Raw genomic sequence first — 14,746 nt, 5'->3', positions numbered from 1 at the left:
CAGTCCCAAACCTGCTACATTATCTCTTTTCTGCACAGATTCTATTTCCTAAATAATATACATATATGCAGAAATACCACTACACTTTTTCTAAGATGCCATTGTTAATGCTTTTGGGGAAATTTAAATGCCATTTACTATTTGTCTATGGCTATAGTTAAAGAAACTTAGAGAACTTGGTAGTCATTTCCATAAAATTCAAAAGCAGCTTTACCAATGCCTAAAACCCAGGCCATTTCTTAACACTTTGCTGTGGTCATTCAAAATTCTTCTTAATACTTTCTTTGAGACAGTCCTTACTCTAGTGGTCTTTTGGGCAAATGATGGCAACTTGTTTTGCAGTGGAGGGAATGAGGATCGGGTGGGTAATGGTCCTCTGTAACTACCACTCTTTCTGCATAGGTAAGAGAACAGACCAGAGAGCCCACAGTTGTAGTACTAATATTTAATAAGTATTTTTTAAATGTACTAGTTCTTTTTATATATAGGATCCAGGCTGATTAAAGTTGCTTCAGGTCCTATGAAGCAGTGTGGAGGTTGGCACCATATCTATAGAAAGCCTAATGTATGAAAGTTGTTATGCCTTTTGAAAAATTTACTAATAAATATGCTCATTTTTGCTAGATAAATTTGTTACTGGGATATAGATTTCTTAGAACTGTACCTAATTTAGAAAGGTAAATTTTTTTTCTTTTTTTTTAAATTTAAATTCAATTAGCCAACATATGGTACATCATTAGTTTCAGATGCAGAAAGGTAATTTTTAAAAATTTATTCCAACATGCTTGTGGACAGAAGTTAACAGATTATTGCTTGTTGGCTGTGTGCAAACTCTTTTGAGTCATTTAAGACAGTAAATTTTATCCCAACGCATAAAAAGTACTGTTACTAGTTAAGCCATCTCCCTGTCACTTGCAGAAGAATAGCAGTAAAAATTTTCCCTTCTTCAGTCAGAGATCAACTTTGTAATTTTGTGATTAAATTGAATGTAGACAAATTTGATTTTGGTCTTATTTTATTTCTAAAACTAAAAAAAAAAGGTAAAGTGGTTAGTGAATTTAAATCACCCAGTATGGATATGGTAACAACATGATCTGATTTGCTTTGTGGATGTAACTTCCTCTTAATTTTTAGAAAATATTAATCTTTCCTAAAACCAAATGTATAAGACTTTATAAGCAGAACCAATATTCTATCAAGTTTGCATAATTCAGAGTGAATTTTGTAATTGGTTTAACATATTACATAATGTAATTTGATGAAGTTGTTTAAAATATCAGGTATATTTACAATACTGTCTTTCTAAAATAGGGTCATAGTTTTCCTTTTTCTCCTTCACTCTACCAAATTTAAGTACCATTAGAAAAGAAGAAAGTGCTTTTCTGTAAATTAACAGGTAGAGCATAAGAAGGAACTTCTTGCATTCTCCAAATGACTTTTCTAGCACAGACTGTCCTTGAGTCGTCTAGATATCTAGTGATAGATATTGCTGTCTTCCAAGTTCCTTCTTTGATTCAAAATTCACCTTATCATTAAAATATTCTAACAGAAAGGTTGAAAAAAATTAAAAATGTATTGAATTAGTGCCTTGTGTCAGTTTCATAAAAATTACCTAATTTCTTTTCGTACCTGGGGGGATGAAGTATACTTTCATCATTTTAAAGATGAGGTAACTGAGACTCAGAAAGATGGAAGAGTTTGCCCGAAAGCATAGAGCATGTATGTGACTGGAGTTGGGACTGAAACCCAGGTATTCTTTCTACGAAAATGAAAGGCTGGTAGAATTTTTGAGATGGTTAAGAATGTTCAGTTTTATTTAGTTTAACTCTGTTATCCTATATGTAGGTAAATCAAGATTCAGAATTGCCCAAAGATGAAAGGTAGTTTGTGGCAAAGCCAGAAACAGAATCTAATTCAGTGGTTCATTTATTATCTGTACCCTTGGCTTCAGTGACTCTTCACAATCTTAGTTTTATTCCTGCATTACTAATCTTTCCTTATCAACTTCCTTGCCTTGGTCCTCTTCTCTTCTCTGCACTTTCTCCATTGGTGGTCTTCATCCAGTTTCATGACTTTAAATGCCAGCTGACGATTTCCAAATTCACTTTTTCAGTCCATACCTGACTCTTGGGTTGCAGACCCTTGTAGCCAACTTCCTACCTGAGATCTCCATTCAGGTATCTAATAAATATCTTAAACTAAATCCGTCCAAAACTAACAGACTTTTGTTTTCCCTAGCAAATCTGTTCTTCCCACTGCTCTTTCCATCTCAGTTGATGGCATCACCATCCTTTCAGTTACTCAGGCCAAGACACCCTGGAGTCTTCACTCTGTATATAATGCACAGGAAAACCATTTTGGCTCTATCTATCTTTAGAATATACACAGAATTCAACCACTTCTTACCACCACTTATTGATGTCTTCTGAATCACTAGACTGGTTCTTTAAAAATGTTAAATTAGATCCTGTTACTCCTTCCAGAACCTTGCAATGATTCCCCATTTTCTTCAGAGTAAAAATCAAAGACCTTACAGTGCAAGAGTTTGTGAGGATGACAACATTTTGCTAAATTACTGTCTATCATTTCTCTTCCTCACTAGAATGTAAACTCTGTGAAGGTAGGACTCTGTCTTATTTTGTTTACTACTATGTCCCAAGCACTATGTGCCTAGCATCCATTATTTGTCAAATTTGAATTATTGCATTCATTTAATATTCATTGAGTTCATATTATATGTCAGGACAGTGCTGGATACAGCGATTAGTTATGGTCTCTGCCTTCATGAAGCTTTCAAGAAGTGGACACTCACTCTCAGAGATACTGACTCAGTTGGTCTTCTGTGTATTCCAAACATCTGTATTTTTTAAATTATCACAGACTATTTTGAAACACAATGTATGTCAAAAGCTTGTTCTGTATGTCTATACCTCATACCTGTAGAAATAGATTTATTCTCAAGAATATATCATAAGGAAATTCAGCAGTAACTTAGTCCCTAAAGGTTTTAAATAATCCTAACCAGGAAATAATTAGGGGGAGAAGACCAAATAAACACTCTAGGAAGTGTATATTGTGCAAATACCTCTTTCATGTTAATGCCAGTTTCCAGCGATCTTATCTCTCAGATCTAATGGTTTAATGGATCTAGACTTTTTCTTTTCCCTATCTGGCTCTTTTTCAGCTACTTTCACATTGTTTGCCCAATAATGGACTGGCAGAAAGACGTAGAAGTCAGGAGGATTAAGTTATTTTCCCAACAATGAAACTGAGTTGGTAGTCTCACTGGAGCTTGGGTTCCTTATCTTAAAATGAAGGTTTGGACTAAATTAAACTAAAACTCCCTTTGCTCCAATATTTTAGGATTCTGATTTCAATTTCTACAGCAGTTATAATTAATAATAGTAATAGAAATAATACTCTTCTTAATATAATTTTGAAGGAAAAATTAGTCATTCTTCCCATTATAGAAATCTTTGGTGTTTCCAAGTTAATGTACCATAAAGAAAAGTCTTGCATCTAAAACTTAATTGTGTTTAAGTCATTTTCTGGTTTTTGCTAGTTTCAGTTTGATGAATCAACATGGCTCTTTGGAAAGTCAAATCAACAAAGAAACTACATTTCTGATTACATTTCAGAACAAACAGAAAAAATACTTTCATAATGATTCCCATTATTTCTCCTTCAGTATACTTAAAGGATCTGACATAGTCTCATTAACATGCTTACTATGTGAGTGTGGGCTACCTAACAGAATCTCTGGGGAAGAAGAGAGGGTGTGATGTGGAGGTGAAGAGGATATGCCTATCATATGATAAGGTTTCCAAATGACTCTGATATCTACCATCACAACCCCCCAACCACAACTCCTCATTTGAGAATCACTCTTCTTAAGATTACAAAGATATACACACACCTTAACTAATCCAATACCAACACTTTATCTGCATTCCAAAATAAAGAACTACTCTATTTAGGTGTGTATATTCTTTAAGCATTCTATTGCACATTACCTGAATTCAAAAGATAATTTATATGTGGTACATTATTGTCTACTGTTCTGAACATCATGAAGGGGAAAATAACTGGCACATTACATTGAACAGTTCATGCAGACTCTATTCCAAACAAAGATAGCTCTACTTCAAATAAGTTACTTCTTTGGAATCTAAGCAAAGTTGGAATATAACCACTGTATAAATAAATCATGTTATTTTTAGACAGTATGCCTTTTGAGTACAGCATATTCTGTAGTTTCTACTCCAACTAGGATAAATGAGGAAGTGTGCAGCAAATATTTTTAAGATGAAAATTTCAGTCTTTTGGAAGTGTCCTGACAATAACTATTTTCAGGTTATTGAATCATGAGAACAGTATAGAATAATTAAGAGTGTATACTCTGAAGTCAGAGTACCTGGTTTGGAATTATAGCTCTGCTACCACTTACTAGCTCTATAATCTCAGGCAAATAACTTAATCTGTGTAAGTTTCAATTGCATCACCTGTAAAATGGAGATCAAATCATGTTTACCTTAATATTAATTTTGGGTTTTATGAGCCAGTGCGCATGAAGTTTAGCACAGTGATGAACTTCTAATAAGCCATTGTATAAATAAAACTTTACCTTTAGAATTAAAAACTAAAGATAGTGGCAATTCACATGTTTTTTTTTTTTTTAGAACATAACCCCTCTTATAATCTGTGATAATACAGGCTTTGCAAAAATGAGGCTTTTAGTTGCTAATTTATATGAGTTGACCCCAGATCCTGTTCAGTTATTAGCTATTCGACCTTCAATTAGTCTTTGGTTGTTGGACACAAATATTAGTTTTCCTCTAGTATGATGATTTTAGTTTATTTACATTAAAATTTTTTTCATCTGTCACTAACAGAAAAAATAAAACTTCTGCACAAAGCAGTGAATGGAGTTGCAAATAGTGTTTCTCAAGTTTTCATGCACATATGAAAGAATCACTTGGAGATAAAAACCTTAGAATTTCAGACCCAATGCCCCCATCATTTGAAGTAAGCCCCAGGAATCAGCATTTTTATCCCTCCACTCTCCCAGTTGATTCTGATGAAAGTGGGTCCTAGGAACACACTTTGAGAAGCATTTATGTACAAAATAGCATAAGTAGCAGTTAGAAGACTATAGTTATGAATCTGGCTTTGCCACAGAGTCTAGCTTTGCCTGCTAATGATTTAACTTATACTTTGACAATATGAGAATGCGCATCATGTTGAGCTTTTTGAAAGTCAGAATATAAATTAAGGAGTGCTATATATTTGAAGACCGTGTAATAAAGAACAAAATTCATGAGCCTAGGAATCATGACTAGATGTTTAGTCCCAACTCTGTCACCTTGTAGTCTAATGATTGGGTAAGTTATACAATGTCTGTGGATCCTAGTTTCTCCATCTTTAGAATAGAATTAATACCATATTCCCCAAGTATGTCATAGCTCATTGCTATATATCCAGTGTGAGAGCAGTGTAGTACATAGTAGGTCTCAATAACTGTTAACTGGACAAACAACATTATTTGAAATGATGTAATAAATTCTGGGAATAACAAACAAAAGTGGCACAGTACCCTCCCTCCAGAAGGTCATGGTCTGGGGGAAAGAGACATACACAGATATTGCAGCATACCTAAATGAAGATCAACTGAGGCAATGTCATGACGCGCAATAGGAGTCAGAAGGTGATGGTGGCACTTGGAGAGAACCACGGTAAGAATGCAAAGAGTTCTGAAAGGGATCTGTTAACCCTTTAAAGCATTTTCTTCAGAGGTCTCTGCCCTGTTGGAAGTTGAGGCCATGCTAACGTATGTTTGACCACATGGTGTGTTGGTACAGGTCCGATTCCCATCGCACTTCAGTTCAGATCTCAAGGACCTTCTAAGGAACCTGCTACAGGTGGATTTGACGAAGCGGTTTGGAAACCTGAAGAATGGCGTGAGTGATATAAAAACTCACAAGTGGTTTGCCACCACGGATTGGATTGCTATTTACCAGAGGAAGGTGAGCCGTTTCTTTAATTTAAAAGCTTTTACAAGTTGGTATTTAAATTATATATAACAGAGATATTTTCAGCTTAACGCATGATTTTAATTTTTTTTACCTTTGAATTATTCCTATGCAGGACTTAAGGGACCTTTCCAGCCCACAACTTAAAAATGAGTTTTCTCCCTGATAAAAGAGAAAGCATAGTCTATTTTGACCATCAACCTGAAATGTTTTCAGTGTCAAATTTTTCCTACCCATGCCTCTTATTCTTTACAATATCGTGGTAATTATACAGTAGACAGTGTCCCAAAGGTTTGCATTTCAACACTGGTATGAAGCCACATTAGAAAGACAACATATAAACAAATATAGTCTCCCACCCGGAATTGGCACAAGCTAGATTTAATAACGTTTAATAGCTAGATTCATCAGATATTTTTCAGTCTTTGTCACTTCACCTTTCTATCAAATTGAGACATTTAAGTAAAGATTTTGCTGTGCTGAATTACCTTTCTCTCTCCTTTGCTTCTTAAATGCCCAGTTAAAGATAATTTGTATTTATAAAGTGTTTACATCTTGAATATATTTTTTATCTTTTTTTTTTTTTCATAAAACCATAACTCCTAATGTTTCAGAGACTTGCCATATTGCTCTGCAGCATGAGTGAATTTCCTTAGGAAAAAAATGTAAATGCTGTAATTGAATATTAATAGCACAGTTTTCCGAGTTTATATCTTTTAGAAAAAATTATAAAAACAAAGATTAAAAGAATTTAATAATGCAGCAAAGACCAAAACAATGTGAGTGCAGTAGTCTCTGCATCTCATAAGATAGGTTCAGAAACTCCCTAGCCATTAAATCATGAAACAGCCCTTAGCATCATTACCTCAGCTGGATGTGTTGTATAGCCAAGAGCAATTCTATTTGGGTGACTTAGTGAATCTGTATTTTCTTTCAGTGCTTTTTTATCTGACTTCTTTTTTGTTGATGCTTCATAATTAGCTAATTATTCTCTCAGCATTTGTTGAATGAATAATCCTTATTTGGCCCCTTATTTGAAATTCCACCTTTACTAATGCTAATTTATTATATATTTATATATTTCAGTCTGTTCCTGAACTTTATTTTTATGAGTTCCTTTTGTCTCTTCTTATAGTGTACACTTTACTGTTTTATATAGCTTTATGGTGTTTTTTTAATTTTCAAAATATATATTTGATCTGTGGAATTCCTATAAATATTCATGGAAAAGAATACATAACTCAGATTTTTTATAGTTCTATTGTATGAAAATACACAAAACAAAATTTGCTATCCTGGCCATTTGTAAGTGTACAGTTCAGTGGCATTAAGCACATTCACACTGTTCTGTCGCCATCACCACCATCCCTCTCCAGAATTCTTTCGTCTTGCAAAATTACAACTCTGTACCCATTAAACAATAACTCCCTGTTTTATTAGTCTTTCCAAATACTTATATTGCATTTGGGGCTCTTAACTGGGATAACAGTATATTAATTAGAAGAGAATCAAAATCTTGAAAATTCCTCATAATGAACATGTTCTATTTCTACATTTATTCAAATATTTTCTGTCATTCGGTAAAGTCTTAGAGAGCCCTGCCCCATATAGGTCCAATTTCTTTCTTAAAGAACCAAAATCTCTACTTCACTATGAATGGAACCTTTATGGAACCTAATTTAAAATAATAATAATAAATTCCTCAAAAAAATAAAGTTATTCCTTAAATTTATACACTGATTGCTATTGCAAATGCATTTGCTTTCCCATTATAGTAGAATATAGGGGGAAACATAATTTATATGTCTGTGTTGTAACTGGCCACCTTACTAAATTCTGTTGTTGATTTCCGTAGGTTTTTCAGTGATTCCCTTGCATTTTATTGATAAATAATTACAGTGGGCAGAGATATCATTTGCCTCTACTTTTTCAATATTTATATCTTTTATTTCCATTTTGCTCTATTGTATATGCTAGAATGTCTAAAATAATATTTTTAAAGAGTAGGACTGTTGAGCTGTATTGTCTTATTCCTGTTTTGAATGGGAATGCCTTTCATGTTTTAGCTTCAAATATGAAGTTAGCTGTTTGTCTTGGATAAATATCCTTGATCAGGTTAAGAAAATATCAAAAAAAGACAACAAAAAACATACCAAAAAAAGAATATCCTTGATTCCTAGTTTATTGTGCTTTATCTTCTTTGACATATTAGCATGATGAATTATATCAATGAGATATCCTCACATTCCTGAATACCATTTAATCATGAGGTATTATTATTATAATACCTGCAAAATATTATTTAAAATATGCAAAATCAATTTGCTAAAATTTTATTTAGGATCTTTGCTTCTATAGTCATAAGTTTTACTTACCTGCAGTTTTTGTTTTTCTGGAGTTGATTCCATGTCTTTTTATTCCTTGGGAAACTTGAGGAAATAAGAATTAACTTGGAAATTTTAACAAACTAATTTTTCTTTGGGTATTGGTCTCTAAGTTTTTGCCTCTTCTTTAGTCAATTTCAGAAATTTATATTTTCTTATAAAATCATCCATACCCCCTATTATTATCACTGTTTATATGATCTTTATTGTCATATTTGTGTTAATTAATGCTATATTTAGATATATTTATTAGATTTGCTTGAGGTTTACCCATTTTATTAGTATTTTAAAATGATAATATTTTTAATCTTTTCATATTTATATTTAAAAAGAAAAATTTCTGCTGTTAGCATTTACTAATCTACCCATATTGTGTATTATAGTTTTACAAATTTTTTTTTTAAAAAAAGCTTTTATTTATTTGAGAGAGAGTGAGCGAGAGAGGAGCACAAGGAGGGTGAAGGGGAGAGGGAGAAGCAGGCTCTCCGCTGAGCAGGGAGCCCGATGCGGGGCTGGAACCCAGGACCCCAGGATCATGACCTGAGCCAAAGGCAGACACTTAACCGACTGAGCCACCCAGGCGCCCCTACAATTATTCTTAAAGTGGGATAAAACTGAACTACTACTGCTCATTTAGTTTGTGTGCTTTCCAGAGGGCTTGACTTACCTTAGGTAGTGAACAGCTTATCTGCCAAGTAGCACCCTATAGCAAACAGGTTGTAGTATTGGACAGATGGGTCAACCGCAAATCTTGACTATCAAATGGACTTGGAGATCCCTGGGTAATTTACAAGTAGAAATAATTCAGTACTTCAGTATAGCCATTTGTTTTAACATCATCTCAATTATAACTATGCACAGCAATACAAAAATGATAATCTGAATAGTTTTCATAGTCTTTGTTATTCTCTGACCAAGTGCTCACGAGCAATGATATAGTCCAAGCCGTCTAGCAGAGAGACACCAAACGGAAGAAGAGGCCTGGACAACTCAAACTGTGCAATCATTGTACATGTAGAGATGATCCCAACAGGTGTGATCCTAAACAGCAGTCCCCAGAGCATGCACATGAGGCAACCAGCTGGCAAACTAAAAGATGATATTAGACTTCCCAGTCCTACATACTTTTTACCTTGTTCTTTTTAAATGTCTTGTTTGTGTATATATCTTATACTAACATAGATGTGTAAGTAAATAATTTATAAATAATTCCACATATGTTGGTGATATATACTCAAAAATGTTTTACTAAAAGGCATATAAATCAAAAAACTTCAGAGACCACTGGTTTAGATATTAGAAAGAGCTCTGTATCAGAAGTGGGGAATCATGAGCCACCTGGGTGAACAACAGCCGACTCTTGGTTTCGGCTCAGGTTGTGATCTGAGGGTTGTGAGATCAAGTCCCACATCGGGCTCTGCGCTCAGCGTGGAATCTGCTTGAGATTCTCTCTCTCTCCCCCTGCTTGCTCTCACTCTCTCTCTTTCAAATAATTTTTTTAAAAAGGAAGGAACTGATAAAGGAAAATCTAGAATTCTGTAACCTGAAGTGCCAACATTTTGATGCCAATAGTTAATTATCCTAGAAATCTCTTAAGTATTATACCATTCCTTGAATGAAAATGTTGAGATTAATAGCAAACCTATTGTTTGCTGCTTTTTGTAATGCTGTTATTATTTAGGGACTTAAAGGCATTTAAAGATGCTACCAAGGGCACCTGGGTGGCTCAGTCATTAAGCGTCTGCCTTTGGCTCAGGTCATGATCCCGGGATCCTGGGATCGAGCCCCACATTAGGCTCCCTGCTCAGCAGGAAGCCTGCTTCTCCCTCTCCCATTCTCCCTGCTTGTGGTCCTTCTCTGTCCCTGTCTCTCTCTGTCAAATAAAATCTCCAAAAAAATTTAAATAGATGCTACCATATAGTAATAGTGGGAATTTATTTTCCTTAGTGTTTAGAAACTCCCAGGCATTCGTTTTTCCTCTTTATTATTCCAATACATGTGTTTCCCTCCCACACACCACCACCACACAGTTAACTCAAGTCTTCACACTGTCTACCTGGAGATAGCATCAGACTCCATAGGTTGAGGGCTCAGTTCTCTAAGAGTGCCCCCCAACCCACCTTCACTTCAGACATTCATCACAAGTCTAGTCACCTGTGCTTTTGCTAAGAAGCTATAGATCAGAGGTTCCCACAAACCCCTCCTGGGTTTCAATTACTTTGATAGAGCGGCTCACAACTCAGAAACTTTACTTACTATTACCAGTTTATTATAAAAGAATGTAACTCAGCAACAGCCAGATGGAAGAGATGCATAGGACATGTATGTGGAAGGGGCTCAGAGCTTCCTGCTGTGTCTTCAGGCACACCACTCTCCCCAAATTCCCATTTGTTCATCAACCTGGAAGCTCTCTAAACCCCATCCTTTTGAAGTTTTATGCCTTCGTTACGTAGGCATGATTCTTTAAATCATTGGCCATTGGCGACTGAGCTTAGCCTCTAGCCCCTCTTGTTTCCTGGAGGTCAGGGGGTAAGACTGAAAGTTCTGAGTGTCTAACCAGCGCCCATCCTTAGGTTGGCTAGGGGCTTTCCAAAAGTCACCTCATTAACATAACATTTATGGAATCCAAGAGTTTAAAGAGTTCTGCGCTGGGGACTAGGACGAAGACCAAATTTATTATAATCATAATATCATATCACACTTATGTTTCCTTCTCAATTACAGGTTGAAGCACCATTCATACCAAAGTTCAGAGGCTCTGGAGATACCAGCAATTTTGATGACTATGAAGAAGAAGATATCCGCGTCTCTATAACAGAAAAATGTGCAAAAGAATTTTGTGAATTTTAAAGCTGAGCAACAAGATAACATCAGAGCTTACACTCAGTCTTTGCACTCTGTTGAGAGATACGGTGGAGCTGAGACCGTCCTTGTTGAAGCAGTTACCTAGTTTCGTCATTCCAGCGACTGAGTGAGGTCTTTATTGCCATCGTGTGTGCGCTCTGCATCCACCTATGTAACAAGGCACCGCTAAGCAAAGCATTATCTGTGCCATAACACACAACTAGACACTTTCCTGCTTCCCTTTGGTTTGTCTTTCTCCTCCCCTACATCCATTTCTTCCTTTTTTCATTTTCATCAGTTTTTCTCCAAACAGTGTTCCATTTTATTTTGTTGGTGTTTCAGATGGGCAGTGTTATGGCTCTGTGATATTTGAAAGGAAGGATGAGTGTTGCCTTCGGTAGTTCTTGCCATTATTTTTGTTGGTCAGTGGCTTGAGGATATACTTTCAATAACTGTTTTTACTTTGAGTAGCTCAGACTGTTTTGCCAAAACTTTTGACAATTTTTGAAGACAATGTCTTATCAACAAGGCAGTTTATACAAAACAAAACAATAACTTTCCTAGAATTCACTGTTCTGGCAAGACACTTGGGCAGACTAACATAGAGTAGCTAGACCCAGCAATTTGGATTCCTAGAGATCAGAGGCTCTATTTCCCTTCACTACCTTTTGTATCATCTTCCCCTCGAGTAATTAAGTGACCAGCTGTGCAGTGTGACAAATGTGTCTCATTCACAGGAAAAACTAATGCTATGGATCATCGCTTGGTACCAGCCTTTATGTAGGTATTAGAGCTAACTCTAAGATTTCTAAACCTTCACTCCTCCATAAGGGTTTTAGCCAGTATTTTAACAGAACGTGACTGATGAAGTAAGTGACAATTTTTTTAGTTTCTCAAATAGTCCTCATGGTAAGCTTTTTAAAGGAAAAGAAATGAGCTAAAAACAATGCGGACAAATACTTCGCTGAGTCAAACAAATGGCTTGATACTTGTAAACGGTATAGAGATGTTCTTATTTATATGAGGTTTTTGTTTGTTTGTTTTGCTTTGCTTTGTTTTGTCACAGTTAAGAACAAAAGGAATTATTGCCAGGTTATTCCGGTATAATCTGTATGTCAGTCTGAGGTAGAGGCGCTGTTGAAGCTTCGGCTTTCATCCTATGCCTCATCAATGAGGAAAAGGGACAAAGTTTTTAAAACTGCCACAGTTGTATTTTAATTTTGAGGTGTGATATTTTTAGACATGTCAGAATTTCAAGCCTCTTTTCTTTCAGGAAACAGAATGTATGATCATGCAGATACAATTTTAGTATTTGAGTTTAATTTTTTTATACTTCCTTGCCAACAAAATTGCTGTCACGTGGAAATTTCAAGCACTTTTGCACATTTAGTTCAATGTTTGTTGAGAATCCATGGCTTACCTCCGTTTTTTAAATATTTTTTTCCTTGCTTTTAAATTTTGCCATCTGATTTTATCTCCGTGTGTCAGTGACCTATCTTAAAACAACACACCGAAAGAGTCGAAAATAAACTGTGTTCATTTTTTATGATCAATTTACATGCATATAAGTTGTTTTTAATCAAACCGATCTTAGTGTATATAAGCATTCTATTTGCTTCATTATTGGTGCAGGTCACTGACTCTACTTCTTTTCCTCTGTACCCTTGTAAAACCTTTGAAGACATTTAAAAAAGCCTGTCTGGAATATTCTCTGCATCAATCTGTACATCTTTTGGTTGTCAAGTGTTTTTGCATGGTTATGTCATTTAAAAGCTGATACTGATTTCAGTTGGTCCACCTATATTTAAAATGTGCAACAAAAATATGAAATACTTCGCTGTATCAAGTTTTATGTGACAAAAATATATCATCATGTTAATAAATTTAAAACATCACTTGTATAAAATATTTTAATTAGTTTTTGGCCCAAGAACATGCTGATCATTGTATTCTATGTGTATGCTACAAATTCTATGGTAGCTTTATTGTATATTATTGTAAAATTATTTTAATAAATCATGGGGATGACAATTTGATTATTACATTTTAGTTTTCAGCAATTAAAAAGATTTCTGTAAGTTCTAAAAAAAAATGTTTTAAATAAAATTACTATTGCCCTGCACAACTTGCTGTAAACTCTGCCTAGGTAGATGACCCCTAGGCGTACATTGGTTTTGAGGGCTATTTCGCCATGCCCATTTTACTCTCCATTTAAAGGACATGAGCAAGCTTTCAGATATGTCAAGGGAGTCTATTTCCAGCCAATCAAGTACACTGAATTAGAATATCTTAAAGTTATATAAAACTCACAGTTTTAGCCACAATTTAGCCAAGAACAAGATAAAAACTTGAATAAGAAATAAGTGGAATGAATCAGTATTTAACCTCAGATTACATTATTTGAAACAGAAGAAATTACATTTTTCCTCAGTAAATAATAAGGAGATGGCATTGCAGAGGAAGGACCCCCTGATTTGAAGTCAAAGACATGGGTCTCAGGCTGGTCTGTCACAGGCAGCATGACCTTGGCCTTAGCTCTTCAAAATGAGTTCCATTAGGCAGTTTCTAAGGCCTTTTCTAATTTTCACATGTCATGACAGGATTCTTTTTATTTGACAGTTTGAAGGGATAATGTGCTTTGAAGTAAGTCTTGGCAAGGCGATATTTTAGGGCCTTTCTTCTCTTTCTTCTCCTTATCTCTTACAGGGTTCTTACAGTTTTTTGAATATCATGAGGACCTCATGTCTGTTTTGATTCCTTCCTCCTTCACTGATGCTAAATATCCAATTGATATCAAACTGTCAACCTACCAAAAAAAGATATTGTGGCTTGTGGGTATTGCTGTCTTGTTTTTGATGTGTTCTTGTACTGACTGCCCATTGGCCTGAAAATACTCATCGTAAGCCTAAAAAAACAAAAACAAAAAAAAAATTTTTTTTCTTTCCCACTGACTGTTTTATCTGCTTGTTGTAAGACTCAAATGAAATAATGTATGTGAAAGCACCTTGTAAACTGTAACTTATCAATGTAAAATGTTAAGGTGTGTTGTTATTTCATTAATTAATTCTTTGTTTAGAATGGAATTTCCTATGCACTACTGTAGCTAGGAAATGCTGAAAACAACTGTGTTTTTTAATTAATCATAACAGCAAAATTAAAGTATCTTCAAAGGATAAAACAGTATATTAAGTCTTGTGTTCTATTTGGTGCCCTTATCTCCTGATTTCTTTTCTGCAGGTACTACAGATGCTTATAGATTCCAGTTTTTATGTATTGGGTTGGTCTGTGGTAGTGGGAACAGAGTAATAGGGGAGAAACGTCCACCAATCAGGTCCAACTCAGTGTATATTAAGAAACTACTAGATTCATTCCATAGTTTCTAAAAAGTGTTTCTACTTCTTCCTCAAGCTATTAGTCCAAATTACTCTTAACAGAATATTGAAAATATTCATATTTAAATGATTGACACTGCAAGAGACTTCCTCATCC

General features: G+C 35.0%; 1 protein-coding gene across 3 annotated transcripts in view; it reads left to right on the top strand.

The window, feature by feature from the left end:
• PRKACB (protein kinase cAMP-activated catalytic subunit beta) overlaps positions 1-14,440 on the top strand; it is a 119,996-nt gene extending 105,556 nt beyond the window's left edge. For all 3 annotated transcript variants that reach the window (XM_045897316.3, XM_064588932.1, XM_045897315.3), the window contains 2 exons: positions 5,859-6,023; positions 11,138-14,440. In XM_045897316.3, the coding sequence (XP_045753272.1) occupies positions 5,859-6,023; positions 11,138-11,263 (291 nt within the window). In that variant the 3' untranslated portion in view covers positions 11,264-14,440. The remainder of the gene's footprint in view (positions 1-5,858; positions 6,024-11,137) is intronic.
• Positions 14,441-14,746: the final 306 nt, after the last annotated feature.

The sequence above is a fragment of the Mirounga angustirostris genome, unplaced genomic scaffold (genome assembly GCF_029215605.1).
Source record: "Mirounga angustirostris isolate CCGP_5_RB_7025 unplaced genomic scaffold, mMirAng1.0.hap1 SCAF_4, whole genome shotgun sequence".
Lineage (NCBI taxonomy): Eukaryota > Metazoa > Chordata > Mammalia > Carnivora > Phocidae > Mirounga > Mirounga angustirostris.
The sequence above is the reverse complement of the archived record's forward strand: the minus strand, read 5'-3'. Positions and strand labels throughout refer to the sequence as shown.